Genomic DNA, 22,783 nt, shown 5'->3' with positions numbered 1-22,783 from the left:
TCAGTTTGGGAGCCAGATGGGGAGGATGGTTACAAAATAATGTGAATGCAATGAATGCCAATGAACCATTCATTTAAAATGGTAAATCTCATGCATGTTCTCTATATACCACAATTAAAAAAAAAAAAAAAAAAAAAAAAAGCACATCTGAGAGTCAAACAGATCTGACTGAGTTCAAACCCCAGATCTGCCTTTTATTGGCCGTGTGACTTTGGGCAAGTTTCTTAACATAAGTCTGTTTTGCTGCTAAAAGTGGAGATATTAAAGTCTAAGGGAAATGAAGTGTAATGTCTATACAAACCTTTACATCCTGGCCCATAAATGGTATCTTTATAAACTTGAGACAGATACTATTTTACACTCTTTAGATTCTATTATCTAAATATTGGCTGTTCTCAAAAAAATCTGGTAAGAGTTACACAAATTTAAAATAACAGTAATGACTAATTCTAATGTAAATTAATAGTAATTACTATTGAGCACTCTGCTGGGGACTTTACATACCTCATTTCCTCTCATTCTTATAATAATCTATGGTACAGGTATTGTTGTCCCATTTAAATAGACCACGGAAAAGATTACAGGGATTAGTAACCTGCTCAAGAACACAAAGGATGGTACTATCTAAAATGTCCTACACTGTCACTTCCTTGGGCATAGCCTGGTTGCTACCATATCTGAGCAACACGGCATCTTGTGCTTCTCTCAGTCTGAGCAATGTTTACTACATGGCAATGTAATAGACTCTCAACTTCTTAAGAGTAAGTGAGATCCTTGTGGGCTAGGAGACCGTGTTTCCATTCCCTCAACAAATCCTGACTAAACACATACTCCAAGACCAGCTCTCTCTATATACGGTGAATAAAACAGAGATGGTCCCTTATCATGGATCTTATGGTCTAATTAAGTAAACAAATCAACAAACAAGTAGTGAAGTACCTAGAAACTGTAGTATGTGCTATAAAGGAAAAGAACAGAGGACCATGACAATAATAAGAGAGAGCTAATTTTCATTGGGGGGAAAAGGGGAGTCAAGAAAAGCTCTTAAAGAATGGTCTCATTATCTCTATATCCCCAGTGTAGCACACTGTTGCTACAAAGAAATTACTCAATGAACATATGATGAATGAATGGACTAATGCTCAAACTTACCAGTAGGAGTGGTTACCAGCTTAGTTGTCATAATTGCACCATTACTGCTAACCACCATAATAGGGGAATTGCTACTGGTGGGCAGAGTTGCTGTCACTGGCTTAGGTAAGATTTTACTTGGCTGAACTTGTTGTGTGATGATTTTAACACCTTTGAAAGAAGAAAGGGAAATCTCAGTACAATTATTTTCGAAAAGATATTCCTTATACCAACCCAAGAGGGCAGCAGTTACACACAGTCACTCAGTCTTGCCGAAAGAGAAGCTTTTTCCATAATGATGAAACTCTCAATTTGTATTCCTCAAATTCCCATCTTTCCTAATTTCTCATTCAAGAATATAATTAAGGTATTATAGAAGCTATTAACAACTTCTTTTAAAAAAAAAGGTTTTTCCTTTTGTCTATGATTATGTCATATAAAGAGCTTTCAAACCCAATTAGTGTAGTGATGTGGATTTTTTTACATTTTTCAAAATTGTTATTTAAATGTTATAATTGTTACATTCACTTTCCAAATGTAAAATACCCATTGAAAAGAAATCTTTCAAAAACAATAAAATAAAAAATAAAATGAATCTCTCATGCAAAGTACAAATAACTGAGGAAATTCTGGTAACACTTTTCCCCTGCTAAACTTCATTGAAATAATCTACATAACAGTGTATTGCACTGGCAAATAAAAATTATATTACTTTATGGATGGTGATTGAGACATTAGAAAGCAAACAAATCTGTTCATTTAACAACCTTAAATAATTTTAAATTCTTGTAGTCAATTAAGAAGTTAAAATTATGACACCTAGGAATAACTGGGGGCAAATTATTTAGTCTCTGTAACTCAATTTTTTCATCTATAAAGACAATATCAGTATATAAATCAAAATTATAAAGTGCCTAATACATAGCAAGAATTCAATAAACTATTATTATTGTAGAGATAAAGAAACTATTATTTATTATAATAAATTATAACCAGTGAAGTTGCATGGAAAAAATTTTTTATAGTATTACCCTATAAGTGAATTACAATAATGCTTAGGACACATAAAAAGAAGCCCCCCAAAATAACAGAAAAAACACAATGGAATCATTAGAGATTACATGGCTTAGTCCTATGTAAATAAGTTGAAAATTTAGATCAAACAGATAATTTTCTAGAAAAATATTGTTTATCAAAATGGACCTCAGAAAAGACAAGTATCTAAACAGACAAATTTCCTTAAAATAAATTTTTAGGAACTCCTTCCCCTTCACCACTAAATAGCAGGAGGCCCAGACAATTTCACAAGACAATTCTACAGTCCTGTAAAAAGAAGGTAATTACAATGTATTTAAAACCATTCCTCTTCAAAGTTCTCATCCTCAGGAAAAAAAAAAAAAAAATTAGATGTTAACTCAATTTGTTGGGATAATATTTTATAATATATACATATATCAAATCATTACATTGTACACCTAAAACTAGATTAGCTCTGCTAATCTGCTCACCTAATGGAACCAGTAAAATGATAACCAATGAAAAGCTCTGGAAACAGTCCCAAGGACAAAAGAAGAAACATCTATTCAACATGTAGAAAAATTCAGTAAGAAAGGAGAGATCTGTGGTTTTTAAACCAAGATCTGTTCCTTGTTATCCACTATGAGTGAGGCAAAGACTCCTCTCCAGAGGAGAGAACTTGACTTGCCTTGACTGCAGAACACAAAGTTTCCTTTCACTGAAGCTCCCTGTTGGAGGGCTTTCTTCTGAGGAGCAGCAGGACTTCAGCTTACCTCATCCTGGCCCTAGGTACATATTGCTAAGTCCCAGGCAAGTGATGTCAAGAGATGGGTGTTCCCTTCTTCTGACAATCCCCCAATTTGTGGAACAAAGGCTATACCTTGGACACAATGCCACTGAGAAAACTGGAGTCCTGATCACAATTGCCCTGCCTTGTGAGGTGGTGGTTCCACCAGCAGGAGAAGCAAGCCAAGAGGATAACAGGCTCCTGCCCAGCCTCCACTCTTGCCTTCATTGAGTGCTCAGCTTCTAGAGCAGGGGTGTCATTCAGAGAGAGGCTTGCCATTGGCCTTATTACCCCCAGAGCTCCAGAGCTATCTGAGGGTAGAAACAGGTAATTAACAGTTTGTAATCTCTTCCCAAAGGAACTGATTTCATTTGCAATAGAGCATGGAGAAGTTCAAGCTCTCGAGAACTGTGGAGGATGTGATGAAAGGCAACTGGAAGAAGATTTCTGGATTTAATAAAAATACAACCTAGATAATAGGCCAGACAGCTTACAGGAGAGAACTGAGACATAAATAAGCTGTGAGGAACCCTCCTATGGTCAGAACAAATACTAAAAGTAGACCCTCGGAACTATTCCTTCAAAGAAGCCACAATCAGGAGTGCCTGGGTGGCTCAGTTGGTTGAGCGGCTAACTCTTGATTTCAGCTCAGGTCATGATCTCACGATTCATGAGATCAAGCCCCTCACTGGTCTCTGTGCTGAGCATGGATTCTGTTTGGGATTCTCTCCCTCTCTCCCTCTCTCTCAATCCCCCCCCCCCCCCGCCTTGTGCACTTTCTCTCTCTCCCTCAAAATAAACATTAAACAACAAAAAAACAAACAAGAATCCAATGATCAGCAAAGCTATCTTTCAGAAATGCAGTCAAAATAAAGTCTTTACCAGATAAACAAAAATGGAGAGAATTTGTTGCCAGCAACAGTGTGTTGCCTTACAACAGATTCTAAAGGAAGTTCCTTATAAAAAGGAGGAAAAAGAAACAAAACAATGATGTCCACTCTTGAAAGCTATTTTAATAGAGGCTCTAATGAGGGAAATTAAGAAGAAAAAGAAATACAAGGCATCCAGACTGTAACAGCAGCAATCATCTCTATGTAGATGACATGATCGTTTATATAGCAAATCCTAAGAAATTTACCTACAACTATTAGAACTAAATAATGAGTTCAGCAAAGGTGCAGGATATCAAATCAACAGAAAAATCAGTTGCATTTATATAAATTACCAATGAACAATCCAAAAAATGAAATTAACAATTCCATTTACAATAGCTTAAAAAAAATGCTTAGGAATAATTTTAACAAAAGAAGTGCCAAGTTTATACTCTAAAAACCACACAACATTGTTGAAATAAAGACAGTCTAAATAAATGGGAAAACATCTCGTGTCCGTGGATCAAAAGATTTAACACATCATTAAGATGGTAATACTCTTAAACTGACCTATACATTCAATGCAATCCCTATCAGAATCTCATTGGACTTCTTTATAGAAACTGATAAGCTGAATTCCAAAATTCACGTGGAATTATAAGGGACCCAAATAGTCAAAACAATCTTTAAAAAATAGAACAAAATAATAGTAATGACACTTCCTGGTTTCAAAACTTATTACAAATCAAAAGTAACCAAAACTGTGACTGGCATATGCAAAGACATACAAATTAATGGAACAGAACTGAAAGTACAGAAAAAACCTACACAGTGGTCAACTGATTTTCAAATGGGTGCCAGAACCACTCAATGGGGGCGGGAAATGGTCTTTTCAACAAATGGTACTGGAACAAATGGATAGCCATATGCTAAAGAATGAAAATGGGAGGCTTACATCATAACAAAATTGACTCAAAATGGATCAAAGACCTAAAGTTAAGAGGTTAAACTATCAAACACTTAGAAAAAGATACAGAGATAAATCTTTATGATCAAAGGTTTGGTAAAAGATTCTTAAATACGACACCAAAAGCACAAACAACATTAAAAATAAAGTGGACCTCACCAAAACTAAAAACTCGTGCTTCAGGGACCCCTGAGTGGCTCAGTTGGTTAAGCGTCCAACTTCAGCTCAGGTCACGATCTCACAGCTCCTGAGTTGGAACCCTGTGTCACGCTCTGTGCTGACAGCTCAGAGCCTGGAGCCTGCTTCAGATTCTGTGTCTTCCTCTCTCTCTGACCCTCTCCCGCTCATGCTCTGTCTCTCTCAAAAATAAACATTTAAAAAAATTTTTTGTAAATACTTAAAAAAAGGGGTGCCTGGGTGGCTCAGTCGGTTGGGCGTCCAACTTTGGCTCAGGTTATGATCTCGCAGTCTGTGAGTTTGAGCCCCGCGTCGGGCTCTGTGCTGACAGCTGACAGCTTAGAGCCTGGAGCCTGCTTCAGATTCTGTGTCCGTCTCTCTCTGCCCCTCCCCCGCTCTCACTGTGTGTCTCTCTCTCAAAAATAAAAACATAAAAAGAAAAATTTTAAATACTTAAAGAACTTGTACTTCATAGGGCAATCATCAAGAAAGTGAAAAGACAACAAAAAACAATGGCAGGAAATATTTGCAAATCATATATATAACAAGGGTTTAATATCTAATATATATAAACTGAAAAAAAACTCTTTACAACTCAATGATAAAAAGACAAATAACTCAATTTAGAAGTGGGTAAAGAGGGGCGCCTGGATGGCTCTGCTGGTTGAGTGTCTGACTCTTGATTTCAGCTCAGGTCATGATCTCAAGGTTTGTGGGATGAAGCCCTCTGTCAGGCTCTGTGCTGACAATGTAGAGCCTGGTTGGGATTTTCTCTCTCGCTCTCTCTTACCCATCCCTGACATGCACACACACGTGTTTTCTCTCTCTCTCAAAATACATAAACATTAAAAAAAAAAAAAGTGGGCAAAGGATGTAAATCTTTCTTTCTTTCTTTCCTCCCTCCCTTCCATTTTCTTTCTTTTTTCTTTCTTTCTTTCCTTCCTTCCTTCAAGGAGGATAAAGGGCCAATATGCACAGGAAAAGATGCTTGACATTATTAGTCATCAAAGAAATGCGAATCAAAACCACAATGAAATACCACTTCACACAAATTAAGAGGGCTAGAATCTTAAAGTCAGAGAATAACAAGTATTAGAAAAGATGCAGAGAAATTGAAACCCTCATACACTAATGGTGGAAATGTAAAATGGTGTAGTCATTTTGGGAAACAGTCTGTAGCTTCTCAAACAATTATACATAGAGTTACCATACAACCGGGCAATCCCTCTCCAAGGTATATACACAAGAGAATTGAATACCTAAAAACTTATACACGAATGTTTTCCACAGAATTATTCTTAACAGCCAACAGGCGGAAAAAATCCAAATGTGTATCGATGGACAAATGGATAAACAAAACGGGAAATATTATTTGGCCATAAAAAGGAATGAAGTACTAATACATGTGTGAATCTTGAAAACATTGTTAAGTGAAAGAAACCAGTCACACGAGGCCACATATTATAGGAGACCATTTATATGAAAATCTAGAATACAGAAATCTAGAGATAGTAGATTAGTGGTTGTTTAGAGCTGGAGAGGTTGCCTTAGGGAGTAATGAATGATAGCTAAAGGTTACAGAGTTTCTTTTCGAAGTGATGAAACTGTTCTAAAATCAACTGTAGTGATGGTCACACATATCTTTGACTATACTAAAATACCTTACTCTGAATGGGTTATTTCAATGGTATGTGAATTATATCTCAATAAAGCTGCTTTTAAAAATTCCAGAGTATTTTTAAAAAGGAAAACATTATCATTCTTTCTTGAAAACACACATAACATTAAACTAAAGCCTAATAAAGACTGAACGCAAAAATAAAACTACAGACCAACTTCCCAAGACTACCAATACATTGTATTATTAATACCTCATACTAGGATAAATTCCAAAATATTTAAATATGAAAAATGTGACCTGTGACTAAAAATCTAGAAGCGGTAAAGATTACACAGATAAATTCAACTATATAGAAACAAAAAAGATCTACGCAGATGTCCCCACAAATAAAGTCAACAGACAGACAAACTTGGAAGAAAATCTCTGCAAGTCATGAAACACACAAAAGTCTTGCTAATTACCCTAATAAAATTCCCAGAAATTGATGAGAAAAATACCACAGTAGTGGTATGAATGAATGAATACAGACTGTACACAAAAACATATAAATAGTTGAAACATACAGTTGTTCAAATTCATGCTCGATATGAGAAATGAAAATAAAACAACACTGAGAAGATGAAATACTTAAGTATAAGACAAAACACGTACAAAATTTGTACTGTACTGTAAAACACTGATGAAAGAAGTGAAAGAAGACCTAAAGAAATGGAGAGACACACTGTTCATGAACTGGACAACTCAACACGATTTCAATTCTTCCCAAACTGATCTACAGGTTTAATGGAATTTCTAGGAAAATCCCAGTAAGGTTTTAGTACACACAGGAACATTTAATCTTAAATTTATATAGAAAGGCAATAAAACTAGCATAGCTAGAATAATTTTGAAATAGAAAGATAAAGTGGAAGAAATCACTCTATATACGTTACAGCTTACTATATAGCTATAGTAAGAGAGATAAACACAAAGATCAATGGAACAAATGGAGTACCTAGAAATAAACCTACACATATGCCAAACTGATTTCTAACAAAGACGCTTTGCAAAACAAGAGTTTTGAGAGCCTTTTCAACAAAGGGTGCTAAAGCAATTATACCCACAGGCAAAAAAATAACCTTATCTAAACCCCACACTTTATACAAAAATTAACTCAAAATAGATCATGATTTAAATATAAAAAATAAAACTATGTGACTCTTAGAGAAAAAAATAGAAAAATGTTAAAACCTAGAACTAGGCAAAGTTCTTTGAGTTGATACCAAAAACATAATCCATAAAAGGAAAAATTAACAAACTGGACTGAATCAAAATCTATTATGAGTGAACAACCCAGAGCTATTATTGGGATTTTGTTAGTAACACAGTCCCCCTATAACTATGTTGGTTAGATTTCTTAAAGCAGTCATGGCATAAGACTCCACAACTGAGGAACTGAAGACTCACGGGGAAAATAGGGTTAAAAGACCAAGGTTTGAGTCACTCTAGAAAAGCTTTTATATTAAAAGCATTTTTACATGAAGTGAGAGAATCCAAACAACATAATATATAATATCTTACAGCTTTTATTAGCCATACTAGATTTTGTATAATTAACCATACCTTGCTCCCCAGAAATTTTTTAGTATCTCCCACCACTCCTATTCAAAGAGATCATTACAAATTCACTTTTGGAATAAGATAAGCATTACCCTGATATCAAAACCAGGCAAAGACACCAGAAAAAAAATTCTGATGAACATGGATGCAAAAATCCTCAATAAAATACTAGCAAACTGAACCCAACAATACATTAAAAAAGTCATTCACCACCATCAAGTGGGATTTATTCCCTGGGATGCCAGAGTAATTCAACATTCGCAAATCAATGTGATACATCACATCAATAAGAGAAAGGATAAGAACCATATAATCATCTCAAAGATGCAGAAAAAGCACACCATCCATTCACGATAAAAGCCCTCAGCATAATAAAGGCCATTATGTGAAAAACCCACAGCGAACATCATCCTCAGTGGGGAAAAACTGAAAGCTTTCCCTGTAAGGTCAGGAACAAGACAAGGATGTCCACTCTCCCCACTTTTATTCAACATAATACTGGAAGTCGTAGCCACAGCAATTAGACAACAAAAAGAAATAAAAGGTATCTAAATCGGTAAGAAAGAAGTCAAACTTTCATTATGCGCAGATGACATGACCCTCTGAAAAACTGCACCAAAACAACAGCTAGAACTGATAAACAAATTCAGTACAGTCACAGGATACAAAATCAGTTTATAAAAATCTGTTGCATTTCTAAATACCAATAATGAAGCTGCAGAAAAAGAAATTAACAGAACAATCTCATTTATAATTTCACCAAAAACAGTAAGATAACTAGCAACAAACCTACCCAAAGAGGTAAAAGACCTATACTCTGAAAACATAAAACACTGATGAAAGAAACTGAAGACACAAAGAAATGGAAAGACATTCCATGCTCATGGATTGAAAGAACAAATATTGCTAAAATGTCTTTACTACTCATAGCAATCTGCACATTTAATGCAATCCCTATCAAAATACCAACAGCATTTTTCACAGAACTAGAACAATCCTAAAATTTGTATAGAACCACAAAAGATTCCTAATAGCCAAAGTAGTCTTGAAAAGGAAAAAAAAGCAAAGCCAGAGGCTTCACAATGAATTCATAACTCAAGTTATATTACAAAACTGTAGTTATCAAAACAGTATAGTACTGGCACAATAGAGACACATAGATCAATGGAACAGAATAGAAAACTCCAAAATAAACCCACAATTATATGGCCAATCAATCTTTGGCAAAGAAGGAAAGAATATCCAATGAGAAAAAAGTCTCTTCCACAAATGGTATTGGGAAAACTGACAGGAACATGCAAAAGAATAAAACTGGACCACACTCTTAAATCATACACAAAAATAAATTGAAACAAATTGAGGACCTAAATGTGACAACTGAAACCATAAAAATCCTAGAAGGGAACATAGGCAGCAACTTCTTTGACATCAGCTGTAGCAACTTTTTTCTAGATAGGTCTCCTGAGGCAACGGAAACAAAAGCAAAAATAAACTTGGGGACTACATCAAATTAAAAAGCTTCTGCACAGTGAAGGAAACAACAAAACTAAAAGGCGGCCTACAGAATGAGAGAAGATATTTGCAAATGACATATCTGATAAAGGGTTAATATCCAAAATATATAAAGAAGTTCTAAAACTCAGTACCCAAAAATCAAATAATCCAATTAAAAAATGGGCAGAAGACATGAACACTTCTCCAAAGATATCCAGACAGCCAACAGACACATGAAAAGATGCTCATCGTCACTTATCATCAGGGAAATGAAATATCTCCTCACTACAATGAGGTATCACCTCATGCCTGTCAGAATGGCTAAACTAAAAACGCAAGAAACACCAACTGTTGGTGAGGATGTGGAAAAAAGAACTTTTGTGCACTACTGGTAGGAATGCAAACTGGTGCAGTCACTGTGGAAAACAGTATGCGAGTTCCTCAAAAAATTAAAAAAAGAACTAAAAAATTAAAAGAAGAAAATAAAAAAAAGAACCCTAGGGTCTAGTAATCACACTATTGGGGGTTTTTAACCAAAGAATACAAAATCCTAACTGTAAAAGGATACATGCACTCCCTCCCATGTTTACTGCAGTATTATTTTCCATAACTGTGGAAGCAGCCCAAGTGTCCACTGATACATGAATGGATGAAGGAAGTGTACAAACACACACACACACACACACACACACACACACACACACACACAGAGGAATATTATCCAGCCATAAAGAAGAATGAACTCTTGCATTTACAACATGGATGGAGCTAGGAAATATAATGCTAAACAAAATAAGTTAGAGAAAGATAAATGCTGTATGATTTCACTGAAATGTGGATACATGAATGGATGAAGGAAGTGTACAAACACACACACACACACACACACAGGAATATTATCCAGCCATAAGGAAGAATGAACTCTTGCATTTACAACATGGATGGAGCTAGAAAATATAATGCTTAACAAAATAAGTTAGTCGGAGAAAGATAAATGCTGTATGATTTCACTGAAATGTGGAATTTAAGAAACAAATCAATAAAGGGAAAAAGACAAACTAAGAAACAGACTGTTCATTATAGAGAACAAACTGATGGTTACCACAGCGGAGGGAGGGTAGGTGGATGGGGTTAAATAGATGTTGGAGATTAAAGAGTACACTTGCTGTGATAAGCACTGGGTGATGTATGGAACTGTAGAATCACCATATTGTAGACCTGAAACTAATATTGCACTGTATGCTAACTGGAGTTAAAATAAAAACTTAAAGAGGGCACCTGGGTGGCTCAGTTAAGCGTCTGACTCTTGATTTCAGCTCAGGTCATGACATCGTTGTTCATGAGATTGAGCCCCTTGTCGGGCTCTATGCTGACAGTGAGGAACCTGCTTGGGATTCTCTCTCTCCCTCTCTCTGTGCCTCTCCCTGCTATCTCTTTTTCTCTCTCTCTCAGAATAAATAAATACACTTTAAAATAAAAAAAAAACATAAAACCTCTTTAAAAATAATAATAAAAACTTAAAAAAAAAGAAATCCCGCCACTTGCAACAACATGGATGGACTTTGAGGGCATTATGCTAAGTGAAATAAGACACAGAAAGACACACACTGCATGATCTTACTTATATGTAGAATCTTTTTAAAAAAATGGATTCATACATATAAAGAATATTGGTGATTGCCAGAGGCAGGGGGTGGAAAGTTGGCCAAAATGTAGTCAAAAGGTCTAAGCTTCCAGTTATAAGGTAAATAAATCCTGAGGATGTAACATACCGTATAGTGACTGTAGTTAACAATACTATAGTTACTGCAGTAACTATACCGTAGTAACTGTACTGTATTTGAAAGTTGCTTAGAGAATAAATCTTAAAAGTTCTCATCACAATAAAAAAATGCGTAACTATGTTTGATAATGGATGTTAACTAAATTCATTGTAATCACTTTGAAATATATAAATAAATCATTATGTTGTATATCTATAAGTAATACAATGTTGTATGTCAATTATATCTCAAAAACTAATAAAATATTCCCATCAAAAACCAAAACAAAGCTGAAAATGTTGGCATCTTCCAAATGCTTCTTCTACCACCAAATAAAGTCCAGATTCATTAGAGGGAAAAAAAACCATCCACTTTCATTTCTTAAAGATGTACCTATTAACAGTCTTTTTAATTTCCCTGTGTTTGAGCCTCCACCCTACCTGTCTTTTTATTCAATACTTTTATGATTCAATAACTTCAAATAATTGATTCTTACTTCTGAGTTCCCACTGCCCTGGAGATGCTTTCAGTAAACTGCTAAACTGTTATTCCACAAACCACAAACTTCTTCTCTGTACACAATGTCCTACAATCTCAGCACCTCTGCTTGTACAATTTTATGCCAAATTCATAAAATGGCATTCTAACACAGAACTCTCCAGACTAATTTTTCAACTGCCTACTTTCTATAATCCCAATGCATCCAGAGTATAATTCTAAAAACTGGGTTGTTTCCTCAGCTTCTTTATCTCCCTGGAGAGTCCAGGGGAAATAACTGCTACGGCTGAGCAAACTGCTTTTTTTTCTCATTTCTATTCCCAAGCTCCAGTTCTTTCTACATATGTATTTCCAACAGGAGGCTCTCAAAATATATTTTAGAATTAAAATTCTGGGGCTTGAGGAAACTATATCCATGTAAACGAGCAGTCTTCAGAGAAGTAGCGATTGGGGAAGAATTACATATTGTAAACATTTTCCAGTTACCTGACTCCTGTTTGATTTGAATGGTAGGCTTGATACCAGGTGGCAAAGGAGACTGCTGAGGCTGTTGCTGATGAGATACTGGAGCAGGCTGGGCCACCTGCTGCTGGGTCTGTTGCTGCACTTGATGTAACTGCTGCTTAGGAGACTGTTGATGCTGTTTAGGAAACTGTGCAAGAATCTGAGTTGGGGCACCCACTAAACTTTTGGGGGAAGGAAGTCTGGTCGATGCCATTTTGATCGCTGATGTAGATACGCCTGTAGAAGAGTAAGGGGAAAAGAACTTATTTAACAGTAAGGCATACTTAAAGATACTTCTTTTTAAAAATTTTTTTAATACATTTAAAAAAAATTTTTTTTAATGTTTATTTATTTTTGAGAGAGAGACAGAGCATGGGCAAGGGGGAGGGACAGAGAAGAGGAGACACAGAATCTGAAGCAGGCTCCAGGCTCTGAGCTGTCAGCACAGAGCCCGACGCGGGGCTCGAACTCACGAACTGTGAGATCATGACCTGAGCTGAAGTCGGACCCTCAACCGACTGAGCCACCCAGGCACCACTAAGATACTTCTTATACTAGGTAAATCGATAAAAACAATGACTTATTAAGCACCTATTAAATGTCATATATAACATATGGTATTTTATATGTTCGCTGTACAGTCCTCAAACCTTGCAAGGGAGGCATGATTGCTCTCACACTCAAAAAAACTGATTTCCCTTGGTGGACAGTTAGAATGAAAGAAACACAGAATCAGGAAGGATATTCACACATGTCTCTCAGGAAATTTTCTGTTAGAAAATACAGGTTCTTAATGTGAATAATAAAAGAATAAGTCAAACTAAGTTTTGAATTTTATTTGTAATACATTTTTTTTAAATATTACTTTTCAAGTTCTGGTAAGTCAATTTAAACAAGACATGAGAAAATATCTCACACTGAAACATTCATCTTTTGAACTTTTCAGCATGACAAAGTAGTTTTTCTAGGTCTCATTTCTGATAATCTATAAATTAAAGTCATTTCTTGAGAACTCTGTCATTAAATAATCTGTGAAAACTACAAGTGGGCGTACTCAATACATCCACAGAAAAAAAAGTCTTTTTTTTCACATTTATTTATTTATTATTTAATTTTTTTTTTTTTTTTTTTTTTTTAATTTACATCCAAGTTAGCGTATAGCGCAACAATGATTTCAGGGGTAGATTTCTTAACACAGCAACAAAATTCTGATTGATATAAGGTAGTAAGACATTGCTTCTTAGTATAATGCTAATATTAGCAGTATGCACAGGTAAGGAGCACCAGTAATCAGTAATTTTCTTATAATTCTTCAACAACTCAACAGGACTTTTATCTGTAAATGAATTAATTTTCCTAATGACCTGGAATATAACTCATCATATCAACTTTTTGAGCACTGCTAGAATGAAATGAAACTCACAAATAGCCGAATTATCAAATTCTTAGGCTATTTCACACCTTCTTCTTTCACACCCCCAACATGACAATTACTTTGTATTACAGAAAAAATTTTAAATACCACATTCTTATGTAAAATGCTTGTGGAGAATGATAAAGACAGAAAAGATACCTTGAAAAGTGATTCTGACTCCTAGGACCTCAGCTTCCCCCATTTGTTGAATTGCCCTACAAGTCTCCAAGCAGGAGACTGTTGCTGTGCATATCAGGTAAAATCACAGATTGAGGACTGACAGGCAAAAGGTGTAATTAGAATTCCCTGGAGGGCTTAACCACATTACTTACACATTCTCCCACCTCACTCAACCCTATCCATCCCCAAATACTAATATTTTGGTGACATATGTGTGTTATACTGCTTAGTTGTGCTGAACTAGATTATCTCTGGAGCCCCATTCAGCACCAACATTTTATGATTCAAGGAGCATAATGTTTTACATGAGTGATAGATACTATTTTTAAAAGCTCTAACCTTTATATGGAATTTATAATGAACTCTTGTATTAACTGTGGTAAATTGTGCACATGAGAAACTCCCTATGTTCTCCATATAGTTTTTTATGGTAAAAGTATCTGGTATAAAAGTAGTCAGGATAACTTTAGAATCAGAGAATTATGTTCACATTGTACCTTCAACTCACAAACACATTAACAGCTGTATGATCTGATTAAAGTACTTAAACTCTCTGAGTATGTGTTCATTCAGTAAAAACTTACTGAGCATATACCTTACGGTAGATCTTCGGGAAACTAAATTGTATCCATGAAACAGTCCCTACCTTCAGAAAGGTTACAAGAGAAGATAATCAAATGATTATATAGATTTACCATTACAAACTGTAATAAATGCTATTTTTGTTTTAACAAGTAGAAAATTCTCTTCATTTTGTCCTTGCTTTCCAAACAATTCAGTGCTAAAGCCATCAGCTGGTACAACGCAGCTAAGCAGAAGAGTGGCTTAGCATGAAATGTCAGAGCCCATTGCAGAAACTGGACTAGCATGGAAGTCAATAAGATGAGGAGGGTGTCAATGCTGGGGAAACTCAGGGGATACTATGCATATAGCTTTAGAGCCCAAGTAAGATACAGAGGGGTTCCATGAGTGTGAGCCACCTAATAGTCTCAAAGCTTGAGCAGAATGTCCACAGGAAGGGGTGGCTAAGGTAAGGTCAGAACCCAAACTAAGTGAAAAGGTCTTCTGGATGGGAGGGCAGCCTGCCATAGGTGTCAGCCTGCCTTAGGTGTCAGTTGAGTAGGGTGAGAGTGGCATCCATGCAAAAGGGTGACATGGGCAGGGTGTCAGAAACAGGTGTGGTGATGCAGGACTTTGCAGAATGTCAGAGCCTGAGTGAAGATAGGAAGGCATATGCAAAAGCATAGAGGTGGGGGCAGTAACAGCAATGACAGACTGGCTGCATACTGGGAAACTGACAAAATAAGTACATATATGAAAGATAATAGAAATTGGGTTTTTTACTATCAAAGAAGGGAATGGAGAAAACTACAGTTGTTTAATTAAAATTAGACATAGCAATATGAACCCATAGTTTTCCATATATAGAAATAAATATAGATGTAAACATGTGAGTGTGAATATAAATGTACACACAGGTGCTTTTGCACGTGTACACATACACGCATGCCCATACTTGCACACACACACAACATAGTAGTAGCATATCTAGCACCGAGATTTTAGCTTCTAATTATCACTTTCCATGAAGAGGAATCACGGTTCCTTGGAAAAATGGCTCACCCAGGGCTAGAGTAGGAAAAGTACAAGACGCGCTTGCTAAATATAAAAGACTTTTTACTCCTTGTATGTAATTTCTTTAAAAGAAAATTGTTTAAAGCAAAAATAGTCAACAATGCAATCTGGGGCTTATAACATATAGAATTTAAACATAGGACAACCATAGCACAGTATGAGAGAGAAAAAAAAGTCTACTATTCTAAGATTCTAATACAATATGGGAAATGGTATATTACCTGAAGATAGGCTGTTATAAATTAAAAATCCATATTGTAAGCTCTAGAGCTCAGTTCTCAACTAAGGGCAGCCTGCCCCCTCCTACCCCCAAAGCTGGCAATTACTAAAGACACTTTTCACGGTCATGACAGGGGGTGTGCTTAGTATCTAGTAAGCAGAGGTCAGAAATGCTGTTAAACATCCTCTAATGTACAGGTCAGCCTTTCATAGCAAAGAATTATCTGGTCCAAAATGTCCACAGGTGGAGGTTGAGACCCAACTCTAGAGAAACTATTTAAAAAGTATATATTAAAAAAAGTAAATATACACACATGTATATTTAAGAAGCCAACAGAGGACATAAAATGGAATCCTTTTTAAAAAAAAAAAATCAATAAATCTAAAAGATGAGAAAAAAGGGAAAAGGAAACAAAGAACAGAGGATGAATAAAAAACAATTACCAAGATAGTAGACTTGAACTCAATCATATTGATAATTACATTAAATGTAAATGGACTAAATAATTCAATTAAAAGGCAGAGATGGCCAAATTGGATTAAAAAAAAAGACAACTATACAATGTTCATGAGATGCATTTTACTTATTTTTTATATGTTCAATTTTGAGAGAGAGAGAGAGAGAGAGAGTGCACGCGCGCGCGCACAAGAGAGTGTGTGTGAGCAGGACAGGAGCAGAGAGAGAGAGGGAGAGAATTCCAAGCAAGCTCCACACTGTCAGCAGAGCCCGATGCAGGGCTGGATCCCACCAAGTGTGAGATCACAACCTGAACTGAAATCAAGAGTAGGACACCTAACCAGCTGAGCCAACCCAGGCACTCCAAGAGATGCATTTTAAATGCAAAGGGCGGATGGGTTAAAAGTAAAAGGATGAAAAAAGATATATTGTGCAAACACTAATTATAAGAAACCTGGAGTGGCTACAGAAAAGGTAGACATCAAAACAGGAGGTATTACCAGAGAAAAAGAGCAACGCTTTATAATAAAAAGGTCATTTCATCAAGATACCAAAGTCAACTACACTTCAATAATAAAATTTTTTTTTTAAGAAAGAGAACAATCCTGGGGCGCCTGGGTGGCTCTGTCAGTTGAGCAGCTGGCTTTGGCTCAGGTCATGATCTCACAGTTTGTGAGTTCAGGCTCCACTTTGGGCTCGCTGCTGTCAGTGCAGAGCCTGCTTCAGATCCTCTGTCCCCTTCTCTCTCTGCCCCTACCCTGCTCACTCTCTCTCAAATGTTTCTTTAAATAAACATTAAAAAAAAAAAAAAGAACAACAATCCTAAATGTGCATGCATCTACCTAATAGCAGCTCAAAATACAAAAAATAAAAAATGACAGTGTTAAAAAGAGAAATGCACAAGGCCACAATTATAGCTGGAGATATTTACACTCCTCTCTCAGTAAGTGATATTATAAGCAGACCAAAAAAAAAAAAAGATAAAAGATTATTTGAACAATTCTATGAACCAATTTAATCTTATTGATGTGTGTAACATAAGACCAAGTGAAAAACTAATTGTTCTAAAATCATTTATTAAATAATCTAATGCAATATACATGCTTGGTTGTCTGATTAATTTTTTTTCCTCCTCCTTCCTCTTTTCTAACAAAAACCTATTTCTCCTCTCAAAAGGATCTACCTTCCTGGGCACTGGAATGTATTTTTATGGAAGGCTGGCCCCACGCCAGCTCTAAAGGGCAATTTCTAATTGATCTAATAAGTCAGTCATGATGGCCCCATTCCTCTCACCAGGGATTACTTTAGGCTGTATGACAGTTGTGGCCAAAAAGACATGAAGGGAATCTTCTGGGAAAGGTTTTCTCTTTCCTAAGAGAGACTCACAAAAGGGGACTGTCTCTTATTCCTTTGCTGGTTTTTGTATATGTATGTGGTACATGGAATTGCTGCACTCATGCTGCAACCACGTTATGACCTACCTGAGAAAAAAGCTGATACACCAAGGAAAGAAGAGAAGAAAGGTGAAAAGAAATTTCTTGATATAACCTAACTGGAATTTCTCTGCTTCTGGACTTTTACTTTTATGAGATAATAAATTTTCTTCTTTTAAAAACCACTCAGTCAGATTTATGTAAAGTAATTTAATTACTTATCGAATTTTGTAATTCAACTTATATATTAATAATCCAGGGCTCTGTAAAATTTATTAAACATCTGAATGCGAAAGAATATAGACTGCTGTGAATACCACTGACATAACAGTCCACATTTGGAGGAATTAAATATAGTTCAGGCCACACTGGTAATTCTGAATAAACATGAAATACTTAAGAGTCTTAACATGAGCCCCAAAGAAAGTGAAGCCCAAAACACATCAAAATACCAAAGTCATATAAGTGAAGGGGAAAGAAGATACATAACTGTAGGAATATTACCTGTGTTTTGTCTTATAGAGATTAAAGGGGAAAAAAAGGTATTAAACAACTGGCTAGTTAAATAGTATGCCATTCAAAAATTTGTTTAATCTTAGAAGTTATACTCCCTCGCCCCCATTTTTTATAAACAGGAGGAACAAAAACTTAATAGTGGACACATACTAGTGAACTATTCCAAGAGGATATAGTTCAGGGAGCTAAAATATAACACTTAGCAACCTCTATAAAAAAAAAAACCAACTGCAACCTTCTGATTTGGTAATCCTGCTCCTGAAAGCTGGTTCTAATAAAAGAGATGGTTCAATTAAATTCACAAAGGTGTATAGGTAAAAAAGGCTATAGGTAGATCTCTAACATCAAAATCTGGAAATACTCTATCCAACATTAAGAGAATAATTTAATAAACTGTAATAGTAATAGAAATATTAAATAGTATTGAAAAAAATTAGGATAGTTTAGAAAAATAGAAGCATGTTATATGGAAAAATGTATGATTCCAAATGGAATACAGGTTTTTTATTCCAAATAAATAAAAAATATTATTCAAATAGGTAAAAAGGCATTAATAAATACATAAAATGGAAAGTGCTATTGTGATAGAGTGGTAGGATTACTGATGGACTTTTGTTCACCAAAATCATTTAATCCATTAATACTTTTAGGTTTTAAAAAATTTACATGATACACGAGGACCACATTTGAACTGACGGGGTTGAGGGATTTCCTAAGGAAAGGGTTTCATGAAACAGAAATGGAAAACAGGATCTGCATTCAGGATGAGTCTAAAGAAAATAAATACAGTGAAGAGAAGAGCAGTATTTAGTGGATACAATTGAAAACAATATGTTATTTAGGTTAAAGTGGGGTCAAGGACAGAAAATAAAAGGTCAGTGGAAGACAGACACAGTATTGGGTAAATAATTCATGAAGTCCACAAAAGAATATGAGGAGAAGAATGAGACGAAAGAAAATTTCTCTCACCAAAATATGAGAAAAGACAATGGCAATAGGATTTAACTGAAAAATAGGTAGAATAAAAGGTAGAAAGGTCACAGTAATCAACCTGTGTAATAAACAATAGCCTACTTTGCCTTAAGAGGAACAAGATTTAAGAGATATAGATCATACAGATTTAAGAGATAACAAAAAAAAAAAAGCTATGCAATCTACAGGAGAAAAAAGGGGAGGAATCAAATATGAAGCAGTCATCTAAAATAAACTACTTCATTCTATACACATAAGGCATATTTTAACTACCACCTTTTTTGGTATGACCAGCACCAGACTTATAACTACCAAATAAAAATTCTCTCTCCCAACACTAAAGTGTCCAGGTGTCTATAAATATGTTACCTTTTATCAAACAAAGAGGGAATATGATATACACAAATTTGCTTACATATTTAAAAAATGGAAGGATAAATAAAAAACTAACTAAAGGAAAAAAAGGTTACCCATCAGGGAAGGACAAAATAGGGTGTAAGAACCATAAATAACAGACAGATTTCTAAAAACACACCTTGTTTTGTGGATTTGACTCTGGAACATAAACTTCTATGCAATTATAAATTATGGAAAAATATTTTAAATTGCAATCAGTAAAAACAAAACAAAATGAAACAAATTAACCTAACCGTATATTAAATTAGAGGTTAAGTATAAGGAAAAAAGTCATTTCAAGTGACTTTAAAATATACTAATTTGACTATATATCCTTAGTGAGGATATCCTAAGAACCAAAAGAACCATAACAATCTTAAATTCTGTTCAATGATTGTATTGTTAGTCATATTGATTTTGTTATTCTGAAACTATTATATATTACAGGATAAATCAAATATATAACTTTACTGTCAGAAACCAGGATTTTCAGTAAAAGGAGAAAAAAGATACAATTATACAAACAAAAACAAAGAAGTTAAAAATCCTTAATTCTAAATTGGAATTGATAATATCCGTATAAACTGATGATGTATTTCCTCCTTAAAAAAAGGACTCTAGTTCTGTCCACAGAAAATATTTAGAAATAATGACCAATCCAGTAGCAATGATCATCCCCATGGTGCCCAGACTATGGTATCTAAACACCATTTCTCACTAAGAAACGAGGGCGCCTCAAAAAATGTGTAATTCCAAATCTGGGGCAGAAAATGTAGAAGATGAACCCAGAAAATCTTGTCATATCACAAAATAAGGGCTATTAAGGACTACTGTGGTTGTGTCAAAAGAATTTAGGAACCAACTTGAAGAAATTCCCACTGTAATGATGGGAAAATTTGAGCACCAAAATTTAGTATCTGCAACTGAGGTGCCTGAGTGGCTCAGTCGGTGGAGCATCTGACTTCGGTAAGGTCATGATCTTGTGGTTCGTGGGTTTGAGCCCCATGTTGGGCTTTGTGCTGACAGTAAGAAGCTTGCTTTGGATTCTCTGTCTCCCTCTCTCTCTGCCCCTCCCTTGCTTATGCTCACTCTCTCTCAAAAATAAATAAGTATTAAAAAAAAGAATATCTGTAATAGATTAATAGACATGAAAAATCTTAACATGGAGAAAAAAAATTTCACTGATCACTGAACCTACTCATCTGAAAACAAAAAACAGAAGGAAATACTCAGGCATTTATCCTGCTTTTCCTATATGAACTATACTCAGAGTAACCAATGGTAATAAGGCAAAGTTCTTCTTAAGAATTCCACCTAATAAATGAAGAAAATAAAGATAAAATACATTTTGCAAATACCAATAAAATAATGACTGAGGCAAAGACTATCAATAGCTGTTTTAATAAACAGTTGGTAATACTTATACCTACTGATCAATGTTAATATCGTTAAAGAAAGAAATCAGACATTACGTGCCTCCTAAAGGGATACAACAGGAAGTACACGATACCACTTATAAAATGTTTAATCCCCCATCTCCAAAAACAATCAGACCTAAATCTGATCAAGCTTCTGGATTAACTACTAGTTTTATAGAAATACATGGAACAGGAAAACTTTTTGAACCATATCATGGGGATAAACATCAGCAAAATCCAGACTATGGGAAACTCTCAGGAAAAATGACCGATTTCTTCAACAAATGAATTGCAAAGGAAAAAAAAAAGAGAGACTTATTAAGTTAAAAAAGACATAACCATATCAATCAATATGTGGACCCTGTTTGGATCCCAATTAAAATTTGGGGAGGGGGGTGCGCTTGGGTGGCTCAGTTGGTTAAGCATCCAACTCTTGATTTCAGCTGAGGTCACGATCTCACAGTTCATGAGTTCGAGTCCTATATCGGGCTCTGTGCTGACAGTACAGAGCCTGCTTGGGATTCTCTGTCTCCCTTTCTCTCTGACCCTCCCCTGCTCATGCTGTCTGTCTTCTGTCTTTCTTTCTCTGTCTCTCTCAAAATGAATAAATGAACTTAAAAAAAATTTTTATGACATAATCAAGAAAATTAGGAGAGGAATTGAATATTTTATTATATCAAGAAATAACTGTTAAAAATTCTAGGTAACAGTAGCACTGTGAGTTGTGATCTTTTTTTAGGGATACATCAGTAGAATTTATAGCTGAATTTATGTAATATCTGGGATCTGCTTCCAAACATTCCAGGTCAAGGGTGTATGAAGAAAAACAGTGGATTCAGGTGAAACAAGACTGACCATATTCTGCCCATCTCTGAAGCTGGGCAATGGGCACATGCAGGTTCATTTTACTAGTCTCTCTACTTCAATATGATTGGAATTTTCCATAATAAAAAATGTTTTAAATTTTCCTTTCTTCTAGATAACAAAATCAAAATAACCATTCTAATCAGAAGAATTTTCAGAATTCCCATATTATAAATATTAAAGAGTTCCTTTTCCTTCCCAGAGCATAATCTAATCATACACAGCCCCCCTACTCCCTACCTTTGGAACCACCTCTATACTTATAAACATGGAATCACCCGCCAAGTTACTGCTACTAAAACTCTTACCCACTCCACCACCAGCTGCCTCTACAAGAATAACCAGAGACAGATACATCAACTCTAAAACAGCCTGTCTCCTGTCTCCAGTCTCCAACAGAAGCAGACACTGAATGCCCTTGTTTCCCAGGTACACACAGAGAAGCTGCTACAGAAGCCCTACAGAAGCCCTATAGTTTGAATGACAACTCCAGTCTGTATATTACCACTTCCACTAACATTTATCTTTTTTAAAAGAAAATGACAACTTTTTAGCACTAATAAGTAAGTTAAATATCTCAAAGGCTCAAAAGAATCATGTAACTATATGATTATCTACATCCTTGAGTATCTACATTCACATAGTTTACTTTTATAGCTCTCATTATCTACTGAATTTCAGTGAATTTCCAAGAAATCTCTGAGAAGCCCTGTCCAGCTCCCCTATGACTACTTGAAGCTCAAAAAGACATAGGATGCTAAGAAGCAAAAGAGAAAACAGGAAGTCCAAAATTCCCAAGAGTTTCAGAGGATACCTGAAAAAAACAGAGTGAAAAACAGAAGCATGGAA

The 22,783-nt window shown here is 35.4% G+C and overlaps 1 protein-coding gene across 14 annotated transcripts in view; it reads right to left on the bottom strand.

Annotated features, from left to right (window-relative positions):
• Window positions 1–22,783, bottom strand: part of EMSY (EMSY transcriptional repressor, BRCA2 interacting) — an 88,873-nt gene that overhangs the window by 35,863 nt on the left and 30,227 nt on the right. For all 14 annotated transcript variants that reach the window (XM_027039595.2, XM_027039606.2, XM_015073888.3 and 11 more), the window contains 2 exons: window positions 12,413–12,667; window positions 1,153–1,302 (listed from right to left, as the gene is read on the bottom strand). In XM_027039595.2, the coding sequence (XP_026895396.1) occupies window positions 1,153–1,302; window positions 12,413–12,667 (405 nt within the window). The remainder of the gene's footprint in view (window positions 1–1,152; window positions 1,303–12,412; window positions 12,668–22,783) is intronic.

Source organism: Acinonyx jubatus, chromosome D1 (assembly GCF_027475565.1).
Source record: "Acinonyx jubatus isolate Ajub_Pintada_27869175 chromosome D1, VMU_Ajub_asm_v1.0, whole genome shotgun sequence".
Classification (NCBI taxonomy): domain Eukaryota; kingdom Metazoa; phylum Chordata; class Mammalia; order Carnivora; family Felidae; genus Acinonyx; species Acinonyx jubatus.
This window is presented reverse-complemented; position numbering and strand designations above follow the sequence as displayed.